This window comes from Melozone crissalis, unplaced genomic scaffold (genome assembly GCF_028551555.1).
Source record: "Melozone crissalis strain CALT ecotype California unplaced genomic scaffold, PUWL_Pcris_2 ptg000019l_1, whole genome shotgun sequence".
Lineage (NCBI taxonomy): Eukaryota > Metazoa > Chordata > Aves > Passeriformes > Passerellidae > Melozone > Melozone crissalis.
The window spans coordinates 18943441-18969326 of NW_026535797.1; the positions used below are offsets into that span (position 1 = coordinate 18943441).

At 44.5% G+C, this 25886-nt stretch overlaps 2 protein-coding genes across 3 annotated transcripts; both read right to left on the reverse strand.

The window, feature by feature from the left end:
* Positions 1-103: 103 nt before the first annotated feature.
* Positions 104-6481, reverse strand: BLOC1S2 (biogenesis of lysosomal organelles complex 1 subunit 2). Its single transcript, XM_054276881.1, has 5 exons — positions 6390-6481; positions 5482-5598; positions 4576-4695; positions 3978-4082; positions 104-3458 (listed from the first exon to the last, which is right to left on the reverse strand). The coding sequence occupies exons 1-5, from the start codon at positions 6439-6441 to the stop codon at positions 3427-3429; spliced, it is 426 nt and encodes a 141-aa protein (XP_054132856.1). The 5' UTR covers positions 6442-6481; the 3' UTR covers positions 104-3426.
* A 639-nt stretch (positions 6482-7120) lies between these two features.
* LOC128937290 (broad substrate specificity ATP-binding cassette transporter ABCG2-like) lies at positions 7121-25453 on the reverse strand. Of its 2 annotated transcripts, XM_054276836.1 has the most exons (16): positions 25359-25453; positions 23592-23869; positions 22959-23018; positions 21589-21703; positions 19202-19354; positions 18339-18496; positions 17124-17275; positions 15834-15950; positions 14808-15073; positions 14171-14253; positions 13723-13812; positions 12194-12318; positions 11686-11840; positions 10153-10242; positions 8877-8989; positions 7121-8003 (listed from the first exon to the last, which is right to left on the reverse strand). In XM_054276836.1, the coding sequence occupies exons 2-16, from the start codon at positions 23867-23869 to the stop codon at positions 7856-7858; spliced, it is 2103 nt and encodes a 700-aa protein (XP_054132811.1). In that variant the 5' UTR covers positions 25359-25453; the 3' UTR covers positions 7121-7855. The 2 variants fall into 2 exon arrangements, with proteins under 2 accessions (XP_054132811.1, XP_054132812.1); XM_054276837.1 differs by lacking the exons at positions 7121-8003; positions 12194-12318 and having other exon boundaries at positions 8898-8989.
* Between the last annotated feature and the right edge of the window lie 433 nt (positions 25454-25886).

Consider the following 25886-nt stretch of genomic DNA (forward strand, 5'->3'; position numbering starts at 1 on the left):
CCATCTTACAAAGAACAGGGGGGGAATAATACATAAAATGGGGGAACAAAACAAGAAACTTAAAAACACACTACAACAAGTTTCTTTGTAATCTATTTGTAAAGACAAACATAAGGGTATTTTGTGGTAAATAATATAGACTTCTTTCCCGAAAACTTACTGTCTACTGTACTGGGGATACAGCTTGTCAGTGACTGGGCAGATGGGTTATCCTCTGTGATTGCAATAAGGGTTTGTGAAATTACAATTTATACTGCAAAATAAAGAAGTAGTATACTGAATTGTTGTTTTTCTGATATTCCAGAACATCTTTTAGTGAAAAACCAGTGTCCACAAAGCTTATACTCCAAAATCTCTTTCAAGTCCTGTACACATTTGACTGCTTCATTTCACTCATATGAAATGTACTGTGGCTTGAAGAATGAGTTGGTTAATGATCTATAAATGTCCATTCCCAATCTGGAATAAAGCTGCACTGACCCTATGGGACCCATCAGAACCCCAACTGTGGTTACAGAGCTGTTCATTGGGGAAGAAAAAGGACAAATTAAATCATACCAGGATCCCCCTCCAGTACCTTTTCCTAGATGAATGCCAGCTTGCATCTTCCCAATATTTTATGAAGTACATAAAGATCACTACAGCAATGTTTTAATCAGGAAAAAAATAATAAATAGAGTTTATATGACTTGCCAAGCATATATGTACAGATCAATGGCTGGCATTTCCTGCCTTGATCACATTCCCATCAATGTATAGTGATTACAGTGAAGAGAGCTGAATCTATATTATGTGGGAAAAGACAGAACTGTAAAATTACCACAATGCCATTAACTGTTTATGTGAAACAGACAGAGCTTGCTTCCTTTCAAAGATTATTAAGCTAGACATACTATGCATTACTAGCACGATATTGCAAAGGCAAAAAGCCACAAATTCCACAGAATCACAGAAATAAATTCCCTCACCAGATAAAAAGAAGAAAGCACTGTACTTCCTCTTTAGCTGTGCCATGACAAAAATAGCCAAAGCAAAGGAGGGTGCAGCTTTCTTATTCCAGTTATCTTTCTTCATGCTGAGAAGTCAAGGAGGCAGCCAATGCAGATCAGCAAAACAGATTTAGTGCCTGGAGACTCCACCATGGCATGAAGTGGGCTTTGGGATTAGAGGGCTAAAGCCATGTGCCCTGATTCTGAACACTGTGGATATCTCCACAAAGTACTGCTCTGAAACTTGAATGACTTCAGCATAACCTGTTAGAGCAGCTTGGCAGAACTGTCTTCAGATGCTGGAAAAAAATTCTCTGGAACTGAACTCTTCTGCTTCTTCTAAAAGAGCTGTTATTTGCTAGGCTGATTTTCATTCCCTGGTTTGCAGTTGCAGTCCAAGCCATCAAGAACTGCTTCAGCTCCAAAGTGGTTTGCAGACCATTTTGATAACTCACTTGGCCCCTGGACTCTCATCCATCAGCCCTCCCTTTTCTGTTTTCCTCCTGTTCCTCCTTTTAAGAACCCACTATTTTCTTACTCTATTTTCCACCAGAAAATGCTGCAAAGAACTCTGAGATTTATCTCCTCTGGAATTTCTCAGGGATTCTTCAGTAGCTGAGCAGTAACCAAGTTGTGGCTTTGCTTTTAGACTGACTATACATTTCCCCAGTACAATGCTGTTCACCCACACCTGTGTCTCTTCCATGGTGCTACTCTCCAAGGACCTGCCATCCTTGACATGATGTGGATTCTACCAGTGGATCCTACCAGAGGTCCCTCAGGCAGGGGGGGTAACAGTTACTCAGAGACACAACTGGGAACATAGCTGTCAGCTCTTAGCCTAACTAGGATGCCACTCTCACACTCTTCCAGCCAGCCAGGAAGTCCATCTCTAAAATTTCCTCTCAAAAACAAAGTCTATTGTGGGACAAGCCCTTCTCTCATTTTTGCTTTCTGGAGGTGGAATACTCAAAGAGTTTGTGAAGGAACTATTTCTTACCTTTCTTACCTGAAAACATTGAGCACTTGGTGACAGTGCATGGCTAGAAGGATTTCCATCTTCAGAGCCCCTGGAGGTTTTCAACCTTGTAGTTTTAAAATGGCACTGTATTTTGTACACACAGAAAAGCAACTTTTTCAAGAGGAACAGCCCATGGTCCATCCTGTGCCTTTCCTGTGGGATCTGTGGTTTTCCCTGCTGGAATGGTGCCTCCCTGTGTTCCCCTGCAGTCCTGCCAGGTAACACCATGAGCACAGAAATGCTATTTCTATATCAAACCCAGGATTTTCAAAGTGATGGTGAAGGCACTCAAAAGTCATCTGCTTCACTCTTCAAAAAGAGCACTAGGGAAAAGTGTCCATCCTGACTAAACAATGGCTGTACACAGCCTGACAGCATGATGATCTTTATCACACTAGCACCTGACTTGTAAACACTCTTAAGTTTGAACCACTTCCTTCTTACATACAGCACTTGCACTGTCTTCAACCACAACTCACTCAAAAGCCAGCCTGAATTACTTAAGGTCAGCAGGTACAAAAAAAATATCCTTGGAGTAGCACGAATAACTGTTCAGTACAAAGGGCTCTGCCAAATCAGCAATTTGGAACGTTGTTAACCTAGTAGAGAAGTAGATTTTTGTGGTAGGCATGCCACTTCAAAAACTACTAGGATCAAAATTCACTGGTGAAGTAGAGAAAGGGTCTGCTAAGTCAACTGAGCAAGTAATAAAAGTAATATGTCTTGAAACTTCACCAGAGGTCCAGACACTCAAAGAATATAATGGCAGGAATACTTGATGCAGACGTTTAAAACATGTTCTCTTCTATCATCCCTAATAGCTTGAAGGAGTTTGTCTTTATTAACAGATCCCTTTAAAAAATAAAAAAAACAGCTTGTGTAATCTTTCCAACAGAAGCTGAGATTCCAGAGAAATATATACAGCAATTTTATTGTAAATTTGTCTCTCTATTTCAAACAGATAAAAGGGGACACCAAAATGAAGTGTTTTCAATACCCCACCCATTAAGTCCAAAGTTCCAGGTATCTTCCCAACACAGAACCCAATGAAGGAAAAATTGAAGTTTAGGTCCAGCTGCTACTAAGGGAAAATATCTTTACAGATTATGGAAGACATTCCCTAGACCAAGTATTTCATGTGGAGAACAGGACTAACACACATATAGCCAATACTGACATGAGTTAAAAGACAGCCTTCTACTTTTCACTGCAGAACTGAGGCAACAGTACCCCTTGAGAAGAGGAAAATATTATTCAGCCTTAAGCCTGAACACAGCCTACCAATAGCTGGAAAAAGTCCCAGACTCCATGTCAGTTGTAAACCAAATCCTTGTCAACATACAGAATTTGCTGCTGTGCAAAACCAGAGATCAGTCGGATTCACTGCCCAACTCCAGCTTACAGACTATGGTCATTTCATCGTTTCTCCAGTTTTTTGTACTTGGCTTCTGCAGAAGGAAAAATAGTACTTTAGTACTTGGTAGGTAAAAGCTTTGCAACCTGTAAGCTAATTTACTGTATCATTCAGGATCCTTTTTTCCTAATGCATTTAGGCAGATAAAATTGTACAATAATTTTTTTAAGAACCCAGTGCTTAAGTCAGACAATAATATTAATTTAAGCCAAGAGGGCTTGGGTTGCTGGTGGAACATTATGAACCCCTTAATTTGCAAGGTTAAACATCAGACTTTAAATTATAAGTCAGTGCCTACCATAAAAAAAACCAAGCCTCACTAATAAGCAGTAGTTTAACAACACCTGTACTAGTCCACCGTAACATAACTCATGACATGAATCTTTTCCCAATGCTTATCACTTCATAGACAATGTTTGTGCTCAAAAGCAGCACAGGCAACTCTGCACCTCAGATTTGTTAAACAAAACAGAGTTTACTTTCTTTCATTCTTTTTAAATCCTCTTGCAAGGCACTATGCTTCTAGGTCTTAACAGTGGAGGATGATAGTTACCAAGTTTTTTGGAATATGCATCCAGTTTATAAGCTGCCTGCTCCAGAGCTGCAACCTGTTCCTCAATTAAGTCTATCTGTTCCAGATATGGCTGAAGATCAGCATCTTAAAAAAGCATGAAAAATTTACCTGTCAGTTCTCAGTAATGCACTTCCAAGAAACAGTTCACACTTGAAACACAAGAATTTCTTATTACATTCTTCAGATGGGACACTTCAAAAGGTGCCCTCTCCCAGCCCAAAATTAAGTGGTGACTCTGACAGCCATGTTCCAGGAAAATATTAAATGTTTAAGTGTACTGTCTAGTCTCTAACACAAGTAACAAGAGAACATGAATTAGAAGAAGTGTTATTCCTATCAGATCCAGAGTCTGGGGTAAACCAGGACACAAATTCAGATGTATTTTCTCTTACAGTAGTCTACAGAGTCTAAAGCTGTTAAGAAATATACAAGACTGGCATTGCATAGCAACACATCTATATCAGTGAGTTTTATTTCCTTCAGTACTAATGGAGCGTGAACGTTCTGACTCTAAGAGGCTTTATTTCCCAAACAAGTGTGCCATTTATGACACCCCTACCTTATTTGGTCTACTTACATTTTTGGTTTAAATCCTTCAGATTTCTACTGATGTTTATAGCAATATCTTTCATTTCTAAGTACTTCAAGCTAGTCAGCTTATTCATGTTTTCCAAGAGTTTGTAGTCTTCACTGGTGGCTTAAAAAAATATAAAATATATTTTAATTAAAGGTGATGTGGTTTGAATTGTGTGCAGACTCTTCAAGAGGACAAGAGATTTCAATCCAACAGCCAAATAAAGCACAACAGTTTAGATGGCAATACAGGTTATTAGTATACACTCTACAAAAAGATGACATTTTGTGAATTCCACAAAATTTACTAAGTCCTCACATTTCTATTCTTACCTCTGTCAGTTAGACACTTATGTTTACAAAACTGATAGCACAAATCCAGACTTGTAATTTGTAACATATATTCCTCCTATAGTCTGCAAATCAGGAGTGCTTTCAAAATTAGAGCCTAGGACATGCATTAACTTGGTGAACAGTTTACTTTGCTCCAGTTAATTTTGCACAGCAGTTTATTCTAAAGCATAAATGTTGGAAAACATATATGATCCTTGCTCTCAAGAAAAAAATGACTCCACTCTCTGTAGTGCCTCCCTCCTACTCTGTTTTAACCTAGATGCTTTTGTTAGATTGACTTTCCATGTACAAACTTCTTTGAGATGAAAAAGAAATATTTTTAAGCTGCTGATATCACACTGAATTGTTCTGAAAAATATTTGTAATATTCTGGGACTTCATTAAATTATTATAACCAATCTCAGTGTTCTTAGCAGCCTAGCAATGTGCCAAATTTGGACTGCCAGTCTTACCAGACGCAATCTAAATAGTTACAGTTTAGACAAGCTATCCAAGAGATTTCTTTCAAACAAAGTGGAAAAAAAAGAACTTGCAGGTCAGTATTGCAGTGCCTTACCTGTCAGTTCACCTGTCAAGTAAGTGGCCATTTTGCTGAACATGTCTTTGCAGAGTTCATTGATATCTGCTTCTGCTGGCTCCTTAGCTTCCTCTGCAGTTTCAATAGCAGGATCCTCTACTCAGGGTAAAGACATTACAGGGTTAAGACAAACTATAGCAAGTCCGGAAGCACAACAGAAAGATTACATGGTTCCATTTCCCCCCCCTTAAGCTGCCTACAGCTGCTTTCCATGTAAATTGCCTTCTTTACACGTTACACTGTTAAGGAGTAACAAACCACGGCAGCTTCTTCGAAGTAGCACCATCATTATTTCCAAATAATACTTTAGGGAGCACTCAAGAGAGAGGCACCCGGCCTGACAGCACTGACAAGCATTAGTCCCCCTCGTGCCTAGACAGCAAAGCAGTTTGGGCAGAACTTCTGAGTGGCTGAGTGCACGGCGCTGCTGTTTATTTCTGGTCACCGACTCGGAAAAGAAGCACCACTGCCCCAACCCGCTTCATATGGGCTACAATAGATTCCCACCTGCCGAAAGCGGCAACCGCCGCTTTCTTCTCAAACCCATTTCTGCCACAATCTGCCCTTGTTCGGCCCCTTCTCGGAGCAGTCCGGCACCTCTCCCCCAGCCCGGCAGGCCGCTCCTTCCCCCGTCGGCAGCGTTTGTGGGCTCGCACACGAAGGCTGCCCGAGGCCCGCGGCTCCCTCCGACCGAAGCGGCGGCAGGGCCAGGACCCGGCCGGTCCCCGGGGCAGCAGCGGCAGGAGGCGTATGGCCCAGCCCGGCCGGCACACGCCAGGCCGCGGGCTCGCCGGGAGCTCCTGCCCGCGCCGCGCTCTCCCCGGGCCGGGCCAAGCCCCGCACCGCGACCCCGGCCCTAGTCCTGCACCCCGGCCCCGGTCCCTTACGCTTGGCGGGCTGCGCGCCGGCCTCGGGCGGCCCCTCCGCCGCGGCCGCCATGGGCACACAGCCGCTCCCACGGCCGGAGCCGCCTCCTCCGGGCCGCGCCAGGCCCGGGCCCGCCCCGCGCCCGGCGCAAGGAGGAGCGCCCGGAGCCCCCGCCCCTGAGGAGCGCCCACGGTAGGTGTGCGGGGTGCCGGCACTGCGGGGACGCGGCTGCAGGGAAGAGACGAATGCCGAGGTGTACAAGGTGTACGAGGTTACTTTGCTCCAGGCGTTACAGGCAGTGAAGCCGAACCGAGAGCGCCCGGTCTGTGCTCGATGCGACTGCGCTGTCAGTGCGCTCCATTCCCCCTTCCCACCGCAACCGTCATTGCAGGAGCACCGGCAGGACTCTCACACCGCAGCCCGGTCCAGGAGCTGCGGCCAACCCGACCTTCACAGGCAAACTCTCCAGTCCTGTGTTTGAGGATGTTTTCCTTTGGCTTAGCTGATCCGCTTACATCTGCAGGTCTTCATGCGATTTAAAAGCATCTCTTCTGCTGCTGATGAGGTGGCCAGGAAACAAGTATCGGCACGATAGCCGATACTCAGGGATACTGTGGGGACTGTGGTACACGTTGCTGTAGTTGCCACAGCCGTAGCTACATAGGTGTTATCCAGTCCATAGTGTAAGTAGCACTATATACAGATAGTGCAGCTAAGAACTGAGTCTGTTGTTAAAAACTTCTGCCAGTAGTAAGTATACAAATTTTTATTTAGAAAGTAATAAAGAAAAAGGGCATTCCCTCTCATCCTTTAAGTAGTAAATATATTTCTTGCTGTTTATGGGGGCGAGGGGAGGTTTTTTGGTTTTTCTTTTCCTGCAGTACAACAGTACATATTTCTCTTCTTAGGTGAGATGCCTAACACCACTGCTATTTAGTTTTTAATTAAGCTAAAGTTGTTTCTGGAAGTAGCTTCCACTGAGAAGCTACTACAAGTACAGCTGTTTTTTTTCTGGTAATGAGTGCTTGGTCTCTACTGACTTCAAACTCAAATGCATCTCCAACACACTGTGAATGGTCTGTCTCTCCTCAGATGTGACAAGCACTAACAAGGGACAACATATCATTGTAAAAATGCCACCATCACCTTCCACCTTTTGTGATGGAGAAGCTCACATGTCCAATGGAATATTTTGTGTATAAGCTGGCCACATAATTATAATGGTTTACAATATAAAGTTTGATATGTACCTAAGGAATTATGAGAATTGTATTTTCTTAGGAAAAATCACTTACGCAATGTACATTAATGCATTTCTTCTTAAAACCCACAGTCCTGTGGAGATCATGGTCCAGAAACAGGGGAATAGGCCTCCCATCTGAAGTCCAGTAAAGTCAGCTGAAACATTTTGGCAATCTCCAGTAGGCCCTAACAAGCTTTGCAGCTTTAACACCTGAGAAGCTGCAGGGCAAGGCAACACAGGAGTCTATGTGAACTTCCTCATGAACCGGAGTTTTGCATAGGCAATGATAAGGAAGATGACAGTCATGCAGAAGAGAGCCACTATGTTTTCCCACATTGCCCAGCTGGTAGGGGCAATTCCTTGGCTGCACAGGTATGCTTCACCAGAACACCTGCAGAAAAGCATGGGGCAGAAGTTCATGTTACTATGTAGCACACATCCTCAGGTAATTATTATTGTTTCTCAAAGATCCTTCTACCCTCAACTCTGCAAAACAGGTGATGGAAATAGACAATCCATCACCAAATAAAACTCAAGGGACAAATCTAATCTCTAGCTCTCCTAATTTTACAGTAGCAACCTAATTGTTCTTTATAGATAACTGGCAATTTATGAGGAAACCTCAGAACCATCTTAAACCATGGTAAGTACAGAAGCATTAGCTTCCCCTCAACAATCACTGGAACTCCAAAAGCCATGGAAACAGTACTCTAGCACTGCTCCCTGCAAAATATTCAGCTTGCCATTTTTCTAGTACGAATCACAAAATAGCTGCACTGCTACAGCTTAAGACATCAATAGCCAAGAGCATTTCAAATAGGGCAAAATGAAGCACTGTGAGAGAGATACCTTTGCTCTCTCTGGATCTGCAGGGAGGTTAATATTTAAAAGTTCTGTGGGAGAGGCATGTTTCTGATCACAGGCCTACTGCTTTCCAGCAACTCTGTAGCTGTCCACACACTGCCATTTCCATTGTTAAGTGACTCTGGATTTGTTTAGGAAAACTGATCAATCAGGGCTAGGTTAACAAATACAAAACTTAATTTAGCTAATCTGCCTATTTTTACAAGTAAAGTTTCATCCCTACTTTGCTCTTGGGTAATTGTGGAGTTTTACTGTATAATCCTAAAATACATTACTTTGGGACATGTTGTTGAGACTGGCTTGTAAGTGGTTATTCTGAAAATAGTATAAAAATTTGACACAGTCAGACTTCCCTTCAAGTAATCACTATTCAGGCCCAGAACCATCATGAGTTACTTACATTTCTTCTGTAATATTGGGGGGACAACTGCCTGTGTATCCCACTGACACTGTAGTATTTGGATTCTTCTCACCACAGAAGTAGAGATCTCTGTACTCATTTACCTGAAGGGCCTAGGGAAAGAGGAAGACACAAGATTTTTGCATAGTTCATGGTTTGGGCTCTTAAAACTGAAACACTTCAAAGGAACTTGATTATTAGAATACACATACTACCATTCTTGGAATCATATGTTCACGTTCCTTTTTATTTTCAAGCTCTTAGACACTGCTTTTCTTAGAAACTGCTCCAAGTTCTACATGCAGGGTGGTTCAGTGTCCCAGGCCTTGGCTTCAAAGTTACTCAGCCACGGGTTTCTGTCTTGTCAGCTACAAGTTTCTGTTCATCCACACTCACCTGGGTCAATCTACTGATCCAGAAAATCATGTGGCTGCATGCAGATACCCCAGCATCACCACACTGAAGGCATGGCAAAGTCAGCCAAAGCAAGAGGTGAAAGGTTCCTCAGCACTGGCATTCTGCACTCACTGCTATCTCAGAGGATTCTTCTACATTGAGTAGCACTGATAAACCATCTCAGTGATACCCAAGTAATGAGGTCTCACACATCTCCCACCCTGCACCAGCTCCAGCATTCATTTCAGTCATTGTTACCTGAAGTAGGACACTATTCCTTCCAAAGAGGCTTGACAAGTATGCAAACAAGGAGATGGAAACAACTCCACCTATGACCTGCTCTATTTTCTGTGTTTCAAGCAGCTGCACCCTTAGATTTTGGTACCCCAGCTCCTTACTATTCAGAAAAGTCAAATTTCATTTCAGAGGAAGCCACTCTGAAGACTGAGACACTTGTGCACTATAGTAAATCCCTTAACCAGTTGGAAAGTCATTGGCCCCAGCTGGCCACCCATGCAGTAGTGTCTGGAGAGGCTAGACAATATTTGATTTTATTCTAAACCACAGGGATCAACTACTCAGGCTAGGAATTAGTACTTGACTGGACAGCTTGCTCTGCAGCTGTCCAAGCTGCATTAATTCTGTAGCACAAAATGTTTGTTCAGGCCCTGAGACTTCCAGCTCTCACACAGAGTTCTAAATTTCGCTTCCTTTTTGAGGCTGGCTGGTCTATTTTTTTCTTTTTTTTCACCATGTTCATGCAATGAAACAAACCAAATCTGGCTTTTAAGAGAATTTCAAACTTTATACTCAAAACCTTTCCAGGAAGCAGCAGTGTGGCTACATTACTCAAAGGAGACCAATGCTACTTTCTACTCACAGTGAGGCCATATCGGGGGATGCTGAAGTACTTGAGCCAGTTCAGCCAGCCCATTACTGAAGGGAGGTTCACTAAGAGGCCAGAAAAGATCTGAAATAGAACACAGGAGATTGATGAGTCACAAACTGTTTATTACAAATAATACCATTCCTGCACAGATGCTGCAGCTCCCAGCAGAGGTTCACTGGGATTGATGGACCTGCTACTGCTGTCATCCCTGCACCCACAGACACGAGTTGGAGCCTTGCAGCACTCCCATGCCACTGGCCTGACAGCACACCCAAGTACTCCAGCTGAACTGCTTGCAAAGAGGTCAGAAAGGTTTTCTACACCCACATGTGAGCTAAGAAGCATGATCACAACTTCTTACCCAGGAGGACTATCCTATGGTAGAGCTAGGCAGAGGGTAAAGAAGAGAGGAGAAATAAGAAAGAGATGAGAGACTGGAGAGATGAGAAAGTGGAGAATCAAAAAGGAGAAAAACGGGGAGCCTTATGAGCTGTTATCATTTCAGTCTTACATCTTTTATCCTCTGTCCTACATCTTTTATCCATGCTTTCTCTCATCTGGAAGAATATTTGCTTTTACTTCTTATCACAAGTGGTCTTCATAGGTAAACACAATACTTCAGCCTCTGCTTCATCACAAGTGATCGTGTGCTTACCCCACTGACTTTCAGGACATGCATGTGTCACTCCTTATACACTATGACCTAACTCAATGTACATCATGCCCTTCACTACACATGCACACTTCTCACCCACAGTGAGCAGTTAAAGCAGTGCACTTGTCTTATTGCAAATGCAGCTTAAATTGCAAATCAAAGAGTAAGGGAGATACTGTGTCTCAGAGTATGTACACAGACAGTGACCAGGAATAATCTAACAAGAAATATGTAACTTGGTAGGTTTCACAGTCAAGACGTTTCATTATCAACATCACCTTTTTCAAAAAGAACTCACAGCTCTCATCTCCAAGTGGTCAAAATTTCTTTCTCTCTCTCTTGTTCTCTTCCTTAAAAAAATCCTCAGGGAAGAGTATTGAAGTAATTTCTTGAACCCCAAGGTAATATTGAATTACAAAACAAGAGAGGGTTTGTGACTTTTGTACCACTTGGGCAGCAAAAAATAATGCAAAAAATCAACAGATCTAAAGTTTATTTCAAGGCTTTTTCCATATAAATTATCTAGTTGATCAGTTAGATTTCTAATACTAGAAATGCAAGATTTTTTAAAATCAATCTTTGTAAGGACAATTTAATTTAAGAAAAAGCAACACGTGTTTGGGGCACACTGTTTGGAAAGCTCTGGTGGCATCACAGGTACTGAATTGCACCCAACCCTTAGACTACAAGCTGGCAGAAGTATATCTTTGACTACCACAGTGACAATAAAATCACAAGCATGGAGCTGACATGCCATTGGATTATGGATATTTTAGCCTGCCTAGGATAAGCTCAACTCAGTCCTCTTAGCTGGTCTCACCTCTTCCCTCCCCTCCACGAAAGGAGCACACACCCCCTACTATACTTACAAGCATCAGGACAAAACAAATGGTGATGAGCAGATTGGCCACAGCCACCACATCCATCCCAGCACTGATAGCCAGGGACATGGCTGTGGCAGTGTAGGACACCAGTATCAGGGTCAGCATGAAGAAGAAGAACCGCCCTGCAACAGCTTGGTATCCTGTCAAAAAGCAGAAAGGTGAGAGTCCAGTAAACAACCACATGAATTCCAGAGTGGTACCCTTGGATTCCTATACAAGACAGGCAAATCAGGAAGAAAGACCAAGTGTGGAGTTGGCAGGAACTTTGCATGCTTCAGAGGCCCAAAGAGCATTACCAAAAGACGTTGTCAGGAAGGTCCCTGTGTTAGATTGCTGGTGTCTCTGCCCCTGCCCCAGAGTCCTCCAAAGTTATGATGCCAAGCACTTAAATCAGTTGAAAGTTCAAGCAGCAGTATGTTATAGATAGAGGAATCTGGCTAAGTCAGAAATGTGTTGGAAGACAACAGGTTCAATGAAAGCATCAATTCTTTACCAATCATCCAGTAACTGATGCATGAGAATATGATGGCTGGAGTAGTTCTCATGGGCAGCAGATCTCCTATCATCAAGGCCAGGAAGTAGGCAGACACACGGTAATATCCACTGGTGTACTGATGGCTGCGAGGACAGGAAGGAGGGGAGTTGTACAGGTTTAGAGGTTCTCTAGGAAGCAGGCTCAGAGTGTGTATTTGATTTACCCTGATTTGTTTTCTGCTTTTTCTACCACTGACTCCTCTCTATGCAAATTGCTTATATTCTCTGTGCTATCACTGACACTCTATGAAGCAAGGGCTGATCTGTCTCTCAGACAGTCAAACAGCACACCAAGGAACGTGAATGAAACACTGTGTGACTGCTAAGTAAAATATCATAAAAAAACTCCTCTCTTTTCAAAGGAAAAGATCCTTAATACAAGAGCACAGGGAAGCATTAGACTTCTATAAACTGGAGGAACACTTCATCCACTGCTAACTCACACAGCTGCTTCCAGGGAAGAAGGAATGATACCCAACAACGGGAAAACACCTTTGGGACACCAACTCACCTCCAGTTCAGAGCATTATGACTGTTTTGTTGCTTAATGGAGCTCATGAAAAGATGCTTTAACAGGTGATGTGCCTAAATCCCCATTGACACAGCTGGTAAACATGACAGACTAGCAAGAAATGGCAGTGTGGGGGAATTTCACTCCTGAGCAGCTGTTAGGGACAATATCAAGCTGCTCTGAGCAGCCTGTGGGTGGACATGGACATTCCAGGCATAAATCTCCAGTTTCTGTTTTACTGCATAGGATCTGTCTGTTACTCTTCTATTGCATGAGCTGGAGGCACTTCCAAACTACACTTTCAATATATATGTATACATACATGTGTGTATACTGTAGGTATACATACCTACCTGTGCATTTACATATGTATACACACATACAAAAACATATACAAATATATATATATAACTATAAAGATATTATGCATAAATAATATTATAAGTAAATAACTGTATTTAATTATATATTAATTACTTTTAACAACAATGTAATAATCAAGCACATCCCTCTAAACACAGATGTGCTTGATTATTAACGAGCTCTTGTAAGCCAGACAGTGGCCTCCTTTATCTGAGCATCCATTGCAAAGTTCCTGGAGAAACTCTCCCTTCATTTTTGCACAGTCTTGCCACTTTAGGACCATTGCAAGACTGTGTGTCAGCCCCTGTGAGAAAGGGGGCAGGAAGGATTCACAGTCTGCAGGATTCACACGCAGACCTCAAAACCAGCTGTTACCAAAACTGGGTAGGAAAAACAGTAAGCTGTCACACAGGAAGCAAGAAAAAGCATTTCCTCCTTCCCCCAGCTCTTAGCATTTCAGTTCCCTGCTATACAGACTCACTTAGCATTACTATTACAATCTGATGTTGCAAGGGAGCAACCAAGTCTTTGGTGGTAATAATTTTGTTCAGTGTGTAAGATACTGCCCCATCTCATTCCAGGGTATGAGACAGTCCAAGTGCCTTACTACTTACACAAATAGTTTCTTGTCTCTGATGAATAGCTCAATTGCAGAGACACTGGAAAAACACTGGTTTGTAGTGACAAAAAACAAGGATCCAACCCTAGAAGGCAAAACAGAACAGTGGAAAAGTGAGGGAACAACCAGATCAAACAGTGGCAGCCTCAGACACCATTCCATAGAGTCAGTGCTTTTCTCTGTCCATAGAATGGAGATATTTAATCACTACTGTAAATCTTAACTGTATCCTTATCTTCCCTTTTACATCCCCTTTATACTCATGTGCAAGCCTGACAGAACTGTGGCCCCTTTAGGACCCCTGGCAATTCCATGCTGCAGTGCACTGAGACTTGTGAACCCAACCCTCCTTTGTATTTCAAGAGGATTCCAAGGCCTTCCTTCCCTGTGCCTCAAACCTGTCTGCTACAGATAGAAAAATGAGCAAAGCTTTTTCATCTTACCGATTCTGAATGCCGCTTCGGTCCAGTTTTACACCAAAAAAGATAGCACCCACAACCAAGGCTAGAATTACAGTCACTGCAATCTGGAAGTGGAAAGAAGAAAGGTAAAATGAAATCCTTCAGATAAGTAAAAAATCAGGAACTAACATTATTAAGTCATATGCAGGGCTTAATATTCACACCTGCCTAAAGCCTTGCTCTTGTGAGGCAATGTATACCTGTGACACACCCAATTAAAATTCTTATGACAGTTTTTCAGATTTTATCCTTTTCACTTTTCTACTTCATTCTTTGGCTATGAGAGTTTAGTAGAAATATGCTTATAGAGTAACCAAGTTTAAGTTTTAAAGTGAGGCATAAAATTAGTATCACCCTAGAAGATCCCTATGTGACTCAGAGAATGAAGCACCTTCCCCCCCCACCCCAATCTTCAGTGCAGTATTCTTATGCTAAACCGAACTGGAGATTTTTTCCAAAGGCCACAAAGGTAGCTGAGCATCTCACTCCATTTACATGGCAGTGGCACAGGACTTTTCTGTTTCCCTAACTGCCTTTGAAAACATGTTCTGCCCTACAAACTACAGATTATGAGACTGAAAGCAGCAAGAGTTTGAGACTTTTAGCAATTGTTACCTACTTGTGCAATGGAGGCCTGTGGGTTCCTGATGAGATTTTTCAGGGAACGCTTGGACACCCAGTAGAGCTGAGTGAAGAATCCATTTGCATAGGTGATCTCATGCTCCTGCTTGGTTGGTCTCTGCTTGCTTCCCCGTCCAAGCTCCACTTTCCCCAGTGCTTCCTTTGTGCTCTGATACAGGCTCGAGCTGAGATACTTCTGGTGCAGCACATCTACCACACTGCTATCCACGTTGTCTTCAGTCACTCCATTTTCACTGCTCGCTTCTGAGTGAGAAAAAGATATGGCTTGTGATTCCCTATGAACCTGACCTTCAGATATGGCCCATCAATAAGCTAGCTTGAGTGAGAGGTTTGTCCTACATTTTTAATTGAACCTAGCTAATCTGCCCATTCTTCCTGGAACAAAATGGTCATGTTCTTGTAACATGGCACCATAAAACTATTGTTTCATTGAATTTGGAAAAAATCAATGTTTGCTCTGATTCACATCACTTCAGTGGTGTGAACTGCTGTGTAACTGCTTTACAAGATCTGTTCCCTTATAGTCCTTCAGTTAACGATGTGCAACATGATCCCCAACAAGTATTTCCAAACATTTCACTCATTATACTGGTAGAGAATTTCTTCCCTAAAAGTTCCAATCTCTTTCACTCTCCTGTAAATCCAACACTCCTTAGCCATCTACCTAGTCTTCTCTGCAGCAGCCTCTTATGTGACTGAAAGCTTGTCAGCTGCCTCTTGAGACTAGGCAGTTTTAGTTTTTCCAGTCTTTCCCTCACAGGCTTTTATAAAATTTTGGTATTTGTCATTGCTCTCCTATACTACTAAAGTGAAAAAAATCCATTTAAGAAGTTTTCTGATCTCTTTAAAGAAGCCAAAACAAAATATATCTATTAGCAGGAACAATGAAAAGATAAAGAGATGCCCTTAGACTCAAGGAAACCCAGAGAATAAAAACTTGCCATCACCACATACAATTTCCCTTCTACACTATCCAGCAGTGAATTTCTCCTTTGCAATTTACCTTTTCCTGTGTCCACAGGTCCATGATCATCCTTGCTGGCTGCCACGGCAGTTGAATCACCATTTATGACATCAAGGAAGAAGTCAGCTGGATTATTGAAGGGTTCACATTGATATCCTTTAAAAACAAAACCAGAACAAACCAAAACCACACATGCAACGTGTTTGCATTGCACAGGGCACACCTCAGAAGGTCAGGTCTAATACTATATCACTTTTCTATAACCCTGTTACCAGAAAGCTTCACTGCTTTTCATAAGTGTAACTTTACAGCAGTAGACGGAGGACAGGATTTAGGAGATGGTGAATCCAGGGTATCTAAAAAGCCTCTAAGCTGCTCATTCACTGATTTCAGGTGAGGAGGAATCTCTAACTTGCTTCTACCACAACTCAGTATGGACAACTCTTGCCTCCTTGCCATTGCTGTTCAACCACATTCCACTCTGAAAGACACACAGGTCCTCAGCAGAGGTTCCTGGATGTCTGCTCTACAGCCTCAGATATTTCCTCCAGAGGCTCAGCTCTTGTTGGTGTTTCCCTGGTCACAAGGATGAGGAAGGGCTGTCCAAGAGCAGCTTCTTATAATACAGTTCTAAGTATGGGACAAGGAGGAAATTAAAAACAAACAAACCCAAAGACACTTCTACATCTTCCCTGAGAGAAAGGAAGTGGGCTACAAGGAGGAGGAGTAGAAGTACTGACATTGGTTAAAGCCCCCCCATTAAAGCCAGGGAAAGCTTACAATCTAATGAGTCCATGGTTGCATCTAGAGATTGGAAGTCTACTCTACATTCTCTGTTCATTACAGTCAGACACCCTCACTCTGCTTACTTGAACAGAGGGCAGCCACTCAGCAGTGCAACTATTAACCTATCTTAAGACACACCCAAATTCTGTCCTCTTGGTTGCCCACCTGCATTCAGTCTAGAGCATATTTTTGGATCAATCTGTACACATTGCTGCTAATCTGCAGGCTGTGGTTCAAAAACCACTGGATCTGCCACTGAGGCCTGGTACAACTACGAGCATTATCTAGTGATTCTTGGTTTTTGTCCTCATGCAAGACAAAACAAAGGCAAGAGACAGCCATGGTCTCTTGTCTGAAAATTTTTAGGTTTCTCATTGTGTCTTTTTCCTGTTCTAACATAACACTGCTTAGACTGTCTGTGTACAGTTTCTAACATCCCAGTGATAGAAAAGCATGGGCCTATTATCCCATGCTAGGGCAAGAATCTACACACAGATTTAACTCATGAGCCAGTTGCTTTTGCTCTTGGCATGGCAGACTTACCAATAGAACTGAAGTAGTCCAGGGCGTTTTTCGCAGGACCGTGGTACAGCACCTTTCCTGAAGCCAGTAATGTCAGACTGTCAAACAGCTTGAATATGGAGTAGCGGGGCTGATGGATGGAAAATATGATGGTTCTCCCTCTTCTTGAGAGCCTGACATAGAAACAAAACATCTCTTAAGTACACCACACTTTGAGTTTCAGGAAGGCAAACCCCAAGTATCAAAATCCAAGACAAATACTTGGCAACTTCTCAGGGCTCTGACCCAGAAAAACCTTCCCTCCCTTCTCTGTCACGGTATCAGATGCTGCCTGCAAGACAGCACCCATCATTACAGGAGACCATCACTGCAGCCCAGGTAGCCAAAGTATGATGTTGTCTGTAGCTAGCAAAGCTTGAGGCCACAGCTGTGTATAAACCCTCCTTATGTGTTTTTTATACCAGATGTCCACCTAACTGCAACAGTCCTACTGCGCTCAATGGCAATACCAGGTGGTAGTTATCAGGCTGTGGAAGTCTGGCCAGATGACATTTCTCTTAGCTCTTCTGCTGAAGATTTACTCTAAAGAAAATTCAAACCAAGTTTTCCTTGAAATTTGTCAGATGCTCTTTCAAGTGCTTTAGCACTGATGCCCAACAAGGACCCTTGATGATCAAAGACCTATATCCACAAACCCCAGACCAAAGCAACGCCCACAAGCAAAATCAGACAACTTGCCACAAACCCAGGAGCAGGATTAGAAAGCCATTCTCATTAAATGACCCTTTTTCATCCTCCTTGCATGTAACTTTGTTCTAATTGTCAGAAGACACCTCATCTCCAAAACACAGAACACTTAGGTTAAATTTGCAGGTGAAGTTTTATCTGAGTTCAAGACTGTTGTTGGGTAATAGACTCAGATGGAAGGCCAAGAAATTATGATTACAAGGTTTGACCTCCCAGTCCACTCTTTGTTGTGGCAAAGGGAAGCTGTCCAAGCTACATCTGCTTTTTGGGCTCCAATCCAATGCATGCTGTGGAAAGATTCCCATAAGCTTAAAAAGGCTTTGGAAGAGACCCAAACAAATAATTTACCACTACTTCTGAGTACATTTGTCTAGTTTTTATGTTTTTGTTTTTTAAAGGAGACCTAGAACTACTCAGTCATAAGAACATTCCTTTTTTTACTAATGATTTGACAACCAAATTGCAACACACTGAAGCACTGACTCTTACTTCTTCAGAAGGATGAGGACTGCATTGGCTGTGCTGGCATCAAGGCCAGTTGTTGGTTCATCCAGAAAAAGGACTGGTGGCTCTGTGATGAGCTCCATCCCAATGTTGGTTCTCTTCCGTTCTCCTCCAGACACTCCCCGGATCAATTCAGTTCCGACCTGCATGCAGAAGAAATCAGATATTTGCAACAAGACCCAGTCAGTATATGCTCTGGACTTGTGGGCTTTCCACATCCAGCAGCCATTTTCACTCTCAGAGTCCCTTTAATGAACTCTAGGACCAACAGCAGGTGAGTTTGACCCAGTGTGAGGGACTGTGTAGCAGTATGCTAAGCCTGATTTTCAGAGGTACCAGGTGCCTTATGACTTCAGGAAACAAGGATGACACTGACAAGAGACAGAGTGGGGCCACAGCATTCAGAGGAGGGCATTGGTGTGTGGGGATGCCTTTTTTTGGTAGCTTGCCTGTTAATACAAGCTCTACACAGAACTTTTCCATCGAAGACCAGTTTTTCATCCCTCAGAGCTTTCAGAAATGAGAAAACAATTTTCTTGTCTTGTTTCACAAAGCCAGGAAGTGACTGAACAACTTTCCAAGATGCAATGACTAAGCGACTCTTTCCCTTCTGAATTTATACAACACTCTGGACATGGTCCAAAATCTTCCCCTTTTAGTAGCAAATACAAATACCTCTCTCCAAGCTCCCTCCTGAGCTGGAGACTGATTTCTCGCATGCAATATGGTTTAGTCAGGTTCCTGTTTGGCTTTCTGTAACTGCACTACACACACCATACTGCCCAGAGACAAGTTGTTCAATTTCCAGAGGTAGCAGGATTTCTGAGAAAGGTGTTCTTGCTGCTCACCTTAGCATCAGCCACTTTGCTTAATCCCAGCTCATTGATTATCTGGGTGACTCGCTCTTCCTTCTCTTTAATGCTGATGGAGCTGGGGAGTCGCAGTGCAGCAGAGAATTGCAGGTTCTCCCTCACCGTCATCGTGCCCATAACAACATCATCCTGAAAGTACAAATGGACAGTTGGAAAGACTCCTCAGCTGCTGAGTGGGCACAGGAGTCCCTTAGTGGCAGTTACTGCATAAGTTGTTCGCATACCACAGTGGAACCCAGACTGAAGGACAACTCCTTCAAATTTTACATGACATGAAATTCAAAGTCGTTCAGTAGCAGTCAAAGGGAGACTGTAGCTCTGCAGGCTCCACAGCTTAAACCCAGCACCCCCTCAGCCTCCTTTCAGGCTGAGAAGTTCAAGTGCAGACAGTGCTGCTGTGTACTGCATGTGCATTTTTCTTACTAGCCAAAGTGAGGCAGAGCAGGTAGTGATTTTGTAGAGTGAAACTTCTGTTGGAGCCCAAGGACACTGCTAGCGCTCAGTGTTCAAGGTAGAGACGCTCAGGGAACCACCCTGGTCACCTCTGTTCCCAGGTACAAGCCATACCTTGTTGTGGTCCAGAGCACCTGCTGAGTTCAGCTGCCAACAAGGAGCTTTCCCCAGCTCCTCACTGGCAGCAGTTTCTCAGAGAAGAAATTGCACCAAGACACTCCTGCCATGCCTCAGCTATGTACAACTCTTGGACCTAAACCTTTCTTCTAAGGGCTACAAAAGCTTTAACAGTCACATGCCCTTTAAGGGAGAATCAAATCTATCCAGCTGACAGACATGGGCATCCTACAGCAACCTGCAACAACCATGAGCCAAATAAGAGATTTGTCATCAGGTCCATTCAGAGCTCCATGCGTCTCCATTACCCGCACTTTGGTATTTGCACCAATTCTGTATCCTACAATATGGCGAGAAAAGGGCTGCAACACTGGGTAGCTGCTAAGAAAGATGCCTTTTACATCAGCCATCTCTGGAAGACATTCCCCAAGCTCCAGGGCAGCAGATTCTTGCCTGCTTTGGGATTCTGCCCACATCAGATGTAGTGCATCACTAGCACACATGATATACCAGTCAACCATGTTTGGCACTGGAGTTAACAGAGGAAGACAAGAATGTGCTGCTTTGCTGCCAAAGATGGTTTAGGCATTTCAAACCTCCCTTCCCACAGCCCCTCAGTCTCTGACCCCAGCCTCCCATTCTCCACTCTCAGATCCACCAATAGAACTGCTGAGTCACTACACTGGAAACTGAACTGTGAATTTAAGCTTAATACCAAACATAACCAACAGTGGCATGACACCTTCACTCTCAGCATGAATGGAGAGACCACCAGCAGTTTTATAGGGGTAACATATGACTTAGCATGCCTATATGCTTCTCTGCATAAAAATGATCCTATAATTATGTATTTAGGACTTAATGTTGTTCATAGTTTTCGGTCCGTCTTTACTGATCCAGGGAGTACTGCATGGGATAGGAAGGGGGAGAGACCATTTAACATTTGACCAAGTTGCTTATCATTTTAAAGTTATGTTTGGTTGCTCTGGACATTTGAGAGACAAAGGTCTCAAACTGGGACCACTTATGAGAAAGTTACGGGCTTTTCACCAGCCACTGAGGATTTGGGGATCTCTGACCTGCAGGATCAAGATTTAGCACCAGTCTCATCCCATGGATCCTGCAGAGCCCCCCAGCTGGCAGCTTTCAGCTGCCTGTGTCACATCTGCCTGCAGTCAAAACCCTGGGTGGTTTCCAGATTTGGCTTCTCATACAACTGCCAAGAATCCCCTTCTCCCCAAGCTCCCCAGGGCTTTGAGGGTCTATTATTGGTCCAGGCCTCCACCCACTTCCGTAGATTCAGCTGGCTTTTCCTGTCTCCGAGTGGAATGGACCTCTGTCACAGCCAGCTAGAATCAGAGGAAGAACAGCAGGGATCTATTTATTTCCTAGAATTATTGTCTGATAGTTTGAAGCTACTTCTGCCAGCTAGAACGGCTTCTGAGTTTAACAACAAGAGATTTTGGGTGTCATGTTTTTTTTCTCCTTTTTTTAAAAATCTTTGCTAGCACTTCAGGGCCGAGCCCAAAGGCCAAGTCACAGTAGCCCAGCAATTTGGGCATCCATGTGGCTAGGGGAAAGACACACCTCTGTTCTTGACTAGGCTGGAGTAAGAGTTTGATCTTATTGTCTTCCATATCCCAGATTAAAACTAAAAACTGTAACAGCTGAGTTATCAAATTAGGCTCTGTAGGGATCACTGAAAATTACCTAAAGTAGTCGTTGATGCTTCCTCATCTTATGTGGTCTTCCATCCCAAGATCTCCCAGGCCCCCAGGAAGGCAGTTACTCACCTGCACAACATATCCTGAGATGCACTTGAAATTTGGAGGTTGTGGGATGCCATCTATAAGCACTTCTCCAGACAGACCTGCTGGGTCCTTTCTGGCAGCCAGCACATCTAGGAGACTTCAGACAAACACCAGGCATTAGGTTTTGCAATAACTGCTGCTTTTACCCTTCACTGGTTAAGTACTACCAGCCAGGACTGAGTTACAGCCTGCTCACAGTGTGCTGCAAACCAGAGGGCACAGGAAGGGGCTTCCCCTACTCTGCATGCTTTAGCTCTTTGTACACAAAGTCTGGTGTCCATCCAGGATTTTCCAGCACACGGTGTGCCACAGCAGTATGGCAGTGTACAGACGCTCACAATTCACAACAGTCAACCTCCTACGGACATAAACTTGGTCTGTGTATTTACAGATAACCTCAAATGCAGAGACAAAAGCATCCTGCTGACTCGCTGCAGGCTGCTCTCCAGCCAGGGGAGCACTGAACTAACTCCTCTTATCTCAAGGAAATTAATCCATATGGGTGTAAAGACAGAGTTAAGATTAGTTCTAGAAAGTAATTTTTTTAACGTATCACTGGATTCTCCTTACTGCCAGTGCAGAGGCCAGCCTGTCTGCCAGATAAGTAAACTGCCCTGATGAAGTGCTGCTCTTGAAAGCATCCTGATTAACCAGCAGTCTCCTTAGAAAAGAAGATCAATGGTCACCACAAAGACAGGCCTTTGTGAACCCTGGCCATATTTCCAAGTGTCTGACACTCTTAAAGTCAGAGAGTGACAAAAGAGCTCTGTTACCACAGGAGAGAAAACAGCATTAGCACTGGATGGAAACAATCTACACGGCATTTCTCTGTGCCTTCATCCAAACAACTCAAGAATGTGTGCACCCCCATCAGCAGGCCACAGCCAAGCCGAGGTAAGGATCCAGAGCATCCCACAGACTGCATTACACCATACTACTGTCAGTTGTCACAGAAGGGTCTGGCCTAGCAGTTTCAAGGAAATCTTGCTGCAGAGAGTTCAGAGGGGGTGACATCTTCCACGCCCCAGGGGAGCTTGTGCCCCATCCCTACAGTCGGACAGAGCCTACATCTGAGCTCCAAACACCCCAGTTCTCCTTAACTCGGGCCACCACCAAAGATGACTGCAGTAATATGGAGCACCAACTGGAGCAGATGAAGCATGTGACACAGGCATGGTGCAAGAACTTCGGCAAGGCTGACAGAGGGGCAGGAGGTCAAGCTGCATCACCAGATCTCTCAAAGGCATGCAAAGGTCTAAGCGTGCAGATACCTCACATCTCCCCTAACCCTCAGAATCCCAAAAATACTTTGAACAGCAGACTATCCATTTAAAGGAGCAGAAGGTACTCACGAAGATTTCCCACTCCCTGTTGGCCCCAGGATAGCATTCAAGCCTGGTTTCATAATGCCACTGGAAGAAGGAAAGAGTTGTTAACAAATAAGGACATTTACAAGGACCACACGTATGCAGATTTTAGTAGATGTGAGATGTGAACAAAATGCTATTGAGAGAAAAACCTCAGAGATTAAAAACTTCTTAAATCTGAAATCAATAAGCATTCTTCCTTTCTGTCCCAGACTGCCAGTCAGAACAGAATGAGAACTGGACATAAAAAGCAATCTACATAAGACAAAAATTGTCTTCCCTGCTCAGCAGGGTCTTGAAAAGAAGCAACAACTACTCTCTGTTGCTCATTTCCTCTGACTGCACCTTGAACCATAGTTAACAGAACCCTCAGATCTTCTGGCAGAAGAGCTCACACAAGTTTGGTCCTAATTTGCTCAGATCAATAACTGAAACTGTTTCAGCTATATCCCAGCTATTTTGCCTAAAAGCAAATCAAAGTGCTTACAAGAACTGCTGACTGGCAGGAGGGCAGTCATTTCTGTACCAGCACAGCTGGATCTGGAAGGTGACACGAGGTCACTGGCTCACAGCAGCAGATTAATTCCTACCCTCCTACCCATTTAAGCAAACACTTACTTAACATTGTGAAGGATCTTCTTTTCCACGATTTTCCGTTTACAAAGGAATCCACTGGACTGCTTAACGGAGTACTGGATGTTATGGAAACTCACAACGGAGCCACGAGGAGATCGGAGGGACTCTTGTGTTGGAACAGAACGCTGGAAATTGCCCACTCCTTCTTCTTCTCCAACAGAAACAACGCTGTGATCGAACCTTGTGTCCGACATCATGCTCTTGTTACACAGGCCAAGCTCCACTGCACGGAGGTCACTGCTGTTTTGAGCAGTTCCCATCTGTTGAGGCAAAGAACAAGCAAACATGCAGGGAAGAAGATATGTGAACAACGATTTCTCCAGAAAGTGCCTTGGAAGAGCAAGTTCATGACACCACAGCAATCGGTACACATGCCAAGTTTCCAAAAGGATGGGCATCCGCGCCGGAAGACATCCAGTAGTCAGTCCCCAAAGGCACAGAAACCTACAGATTTAGAACTAACCTTTAAGGACAAGAAGTGTGTTCTTGAAGTAAATAATGCTTGCTCAAAGGGCATCTAATGAGGCAAAACCAAGCCTACCTATGACGGTCACCATCTTTGGCAACACAGTCGGTACTACTAATGGAAGCTGCGACCACTTGTAGAGACTCAAGCTCACCTTCTTCAGTCATAACATGCTTACCCCCCACCCCACAACAAAGATAGCAGAGAAAGCCTATTAATGAATCCATACAAAGAACGACAGCAACAAAAATGTTTGTGTTTACAAAAATGAAGGCCAGTCACATGCATCTTGTTTGCTGCACAAGTCTGTTTCAGGGATATCAATGTGATTAAAATAACAATTACACATGCTAAAAATTACTGTGATGCTGCAGAAAGCCAAGGTGCTCATCAGGTTAAAAGAGCAAGGAGAAAGACCTGTCCACAAACACATCCACTGCTAGTTCCTCGAATTTTGTGTGAAGGTAGAAGTATCCCACGAACCACCCCTTTCCCACCATATGCACTTCTTTCCTCACAGGTCTGAGAGGGTGATAACTAGTAAAACCACCACTACAGCAGTAGATTTCTCAGGGATAGAGAGATGGCCATCCTATCAGGAAACTGGAGCTACAAAAGCCAGGTTTAAAAAAATGGAAATTGTCCTTTCCTCTCTACCTCTTCCTATCACTGAAAGCTCAACAAGTTGTATAAATATTCTCTTGTATAAGTAAAATAAAAATCAGGGGCAAAGGAAGGGTTGTTCAGTTTGAACCTATACTGAACTCTAAGGCTAGTCACCCCTGGGAAGGAGCACAGGATATGCTGGTTACATCAGCAAGAGATGGCTTATACACTTGAAAGGTTGCACAACAGATGATGAGAAAAAAAACCCCAACAGGATGATAGTGACACTAGGGACAAAGACCTTGTTAGACTTTCGAACATTTTCTTGTATCTGTTCTGGCTAGGTTCTGCGGTTTAGTTCCCCGTACACCCTTTTAGGCAGGTTTCTGTAAAGCTACCGATTAGCACTGGAAGCACGGAGGGCACGAGGACGAGAAAAGCCTAGCAGAGGCTACAGGTAGGCTCCGGCTGCAGCAGCACCTCACGGCAGTGCCCGCCCTGTGTCTCCCACCCACGTCCCGCGGGCCGGTTTCGCCACTAAACCGGAGCCAGGACCCGACCCGGCCGGCCGCGTTCCTCTCTCCTCCCGCAGCCCCAGCCCCGGCCCCGGCCCCGGCCCCGCCAGGAGCGCGGCTCGGCCGCCTCCGCCCCGGCCCCGGCCCGGCCCGCGCCGTTACCTCGCGGCCGCCGCGGAGCTCGGAGTGGCGGCGGCTCTGCCTTGGCGGCGTTTTATAAGCGGGTCCGAGCGGCGGGTTACATAAAGCGGCGGCGGGGAGTGCCGGCCGTGGCACGCAAGCCCCGCCGGTCGCGGGCGAAGGCGGCGGTGATGGAGCCCCGCTCCGCGGGCGGCGCGACCCCCGGGGTGGCGCCGGCGCCGCGCGGGGCCGAGCCCGGCTGCGTGAGGGCCGCGCTGCGGGAGCGCTGCCCCCGCCGGCAGCGCTGGGCCCGGGGCGGCGGCGCGGAGCAGCCCCCGTGAGCCGGGGTGCCGCGGGCTGCCGGCGCCGTCAGCTCGCCTTCCCGGGGCGGAGAGAGCAGCGGGCAAAGCCGCGGTGTTCGCCCCTGGGAACCCCCGAGCGGGCGGCGGACACGAGGAGCCCCGTGAAATGCACGCGGCCCCTGCGCACCCCGGCACGGGAGGGACAGACCGGGAGCGGAGGCAGCGCCCACTCTCCCTCCTGCCCTCCCGCCTCCTGGAAAGGTCATCA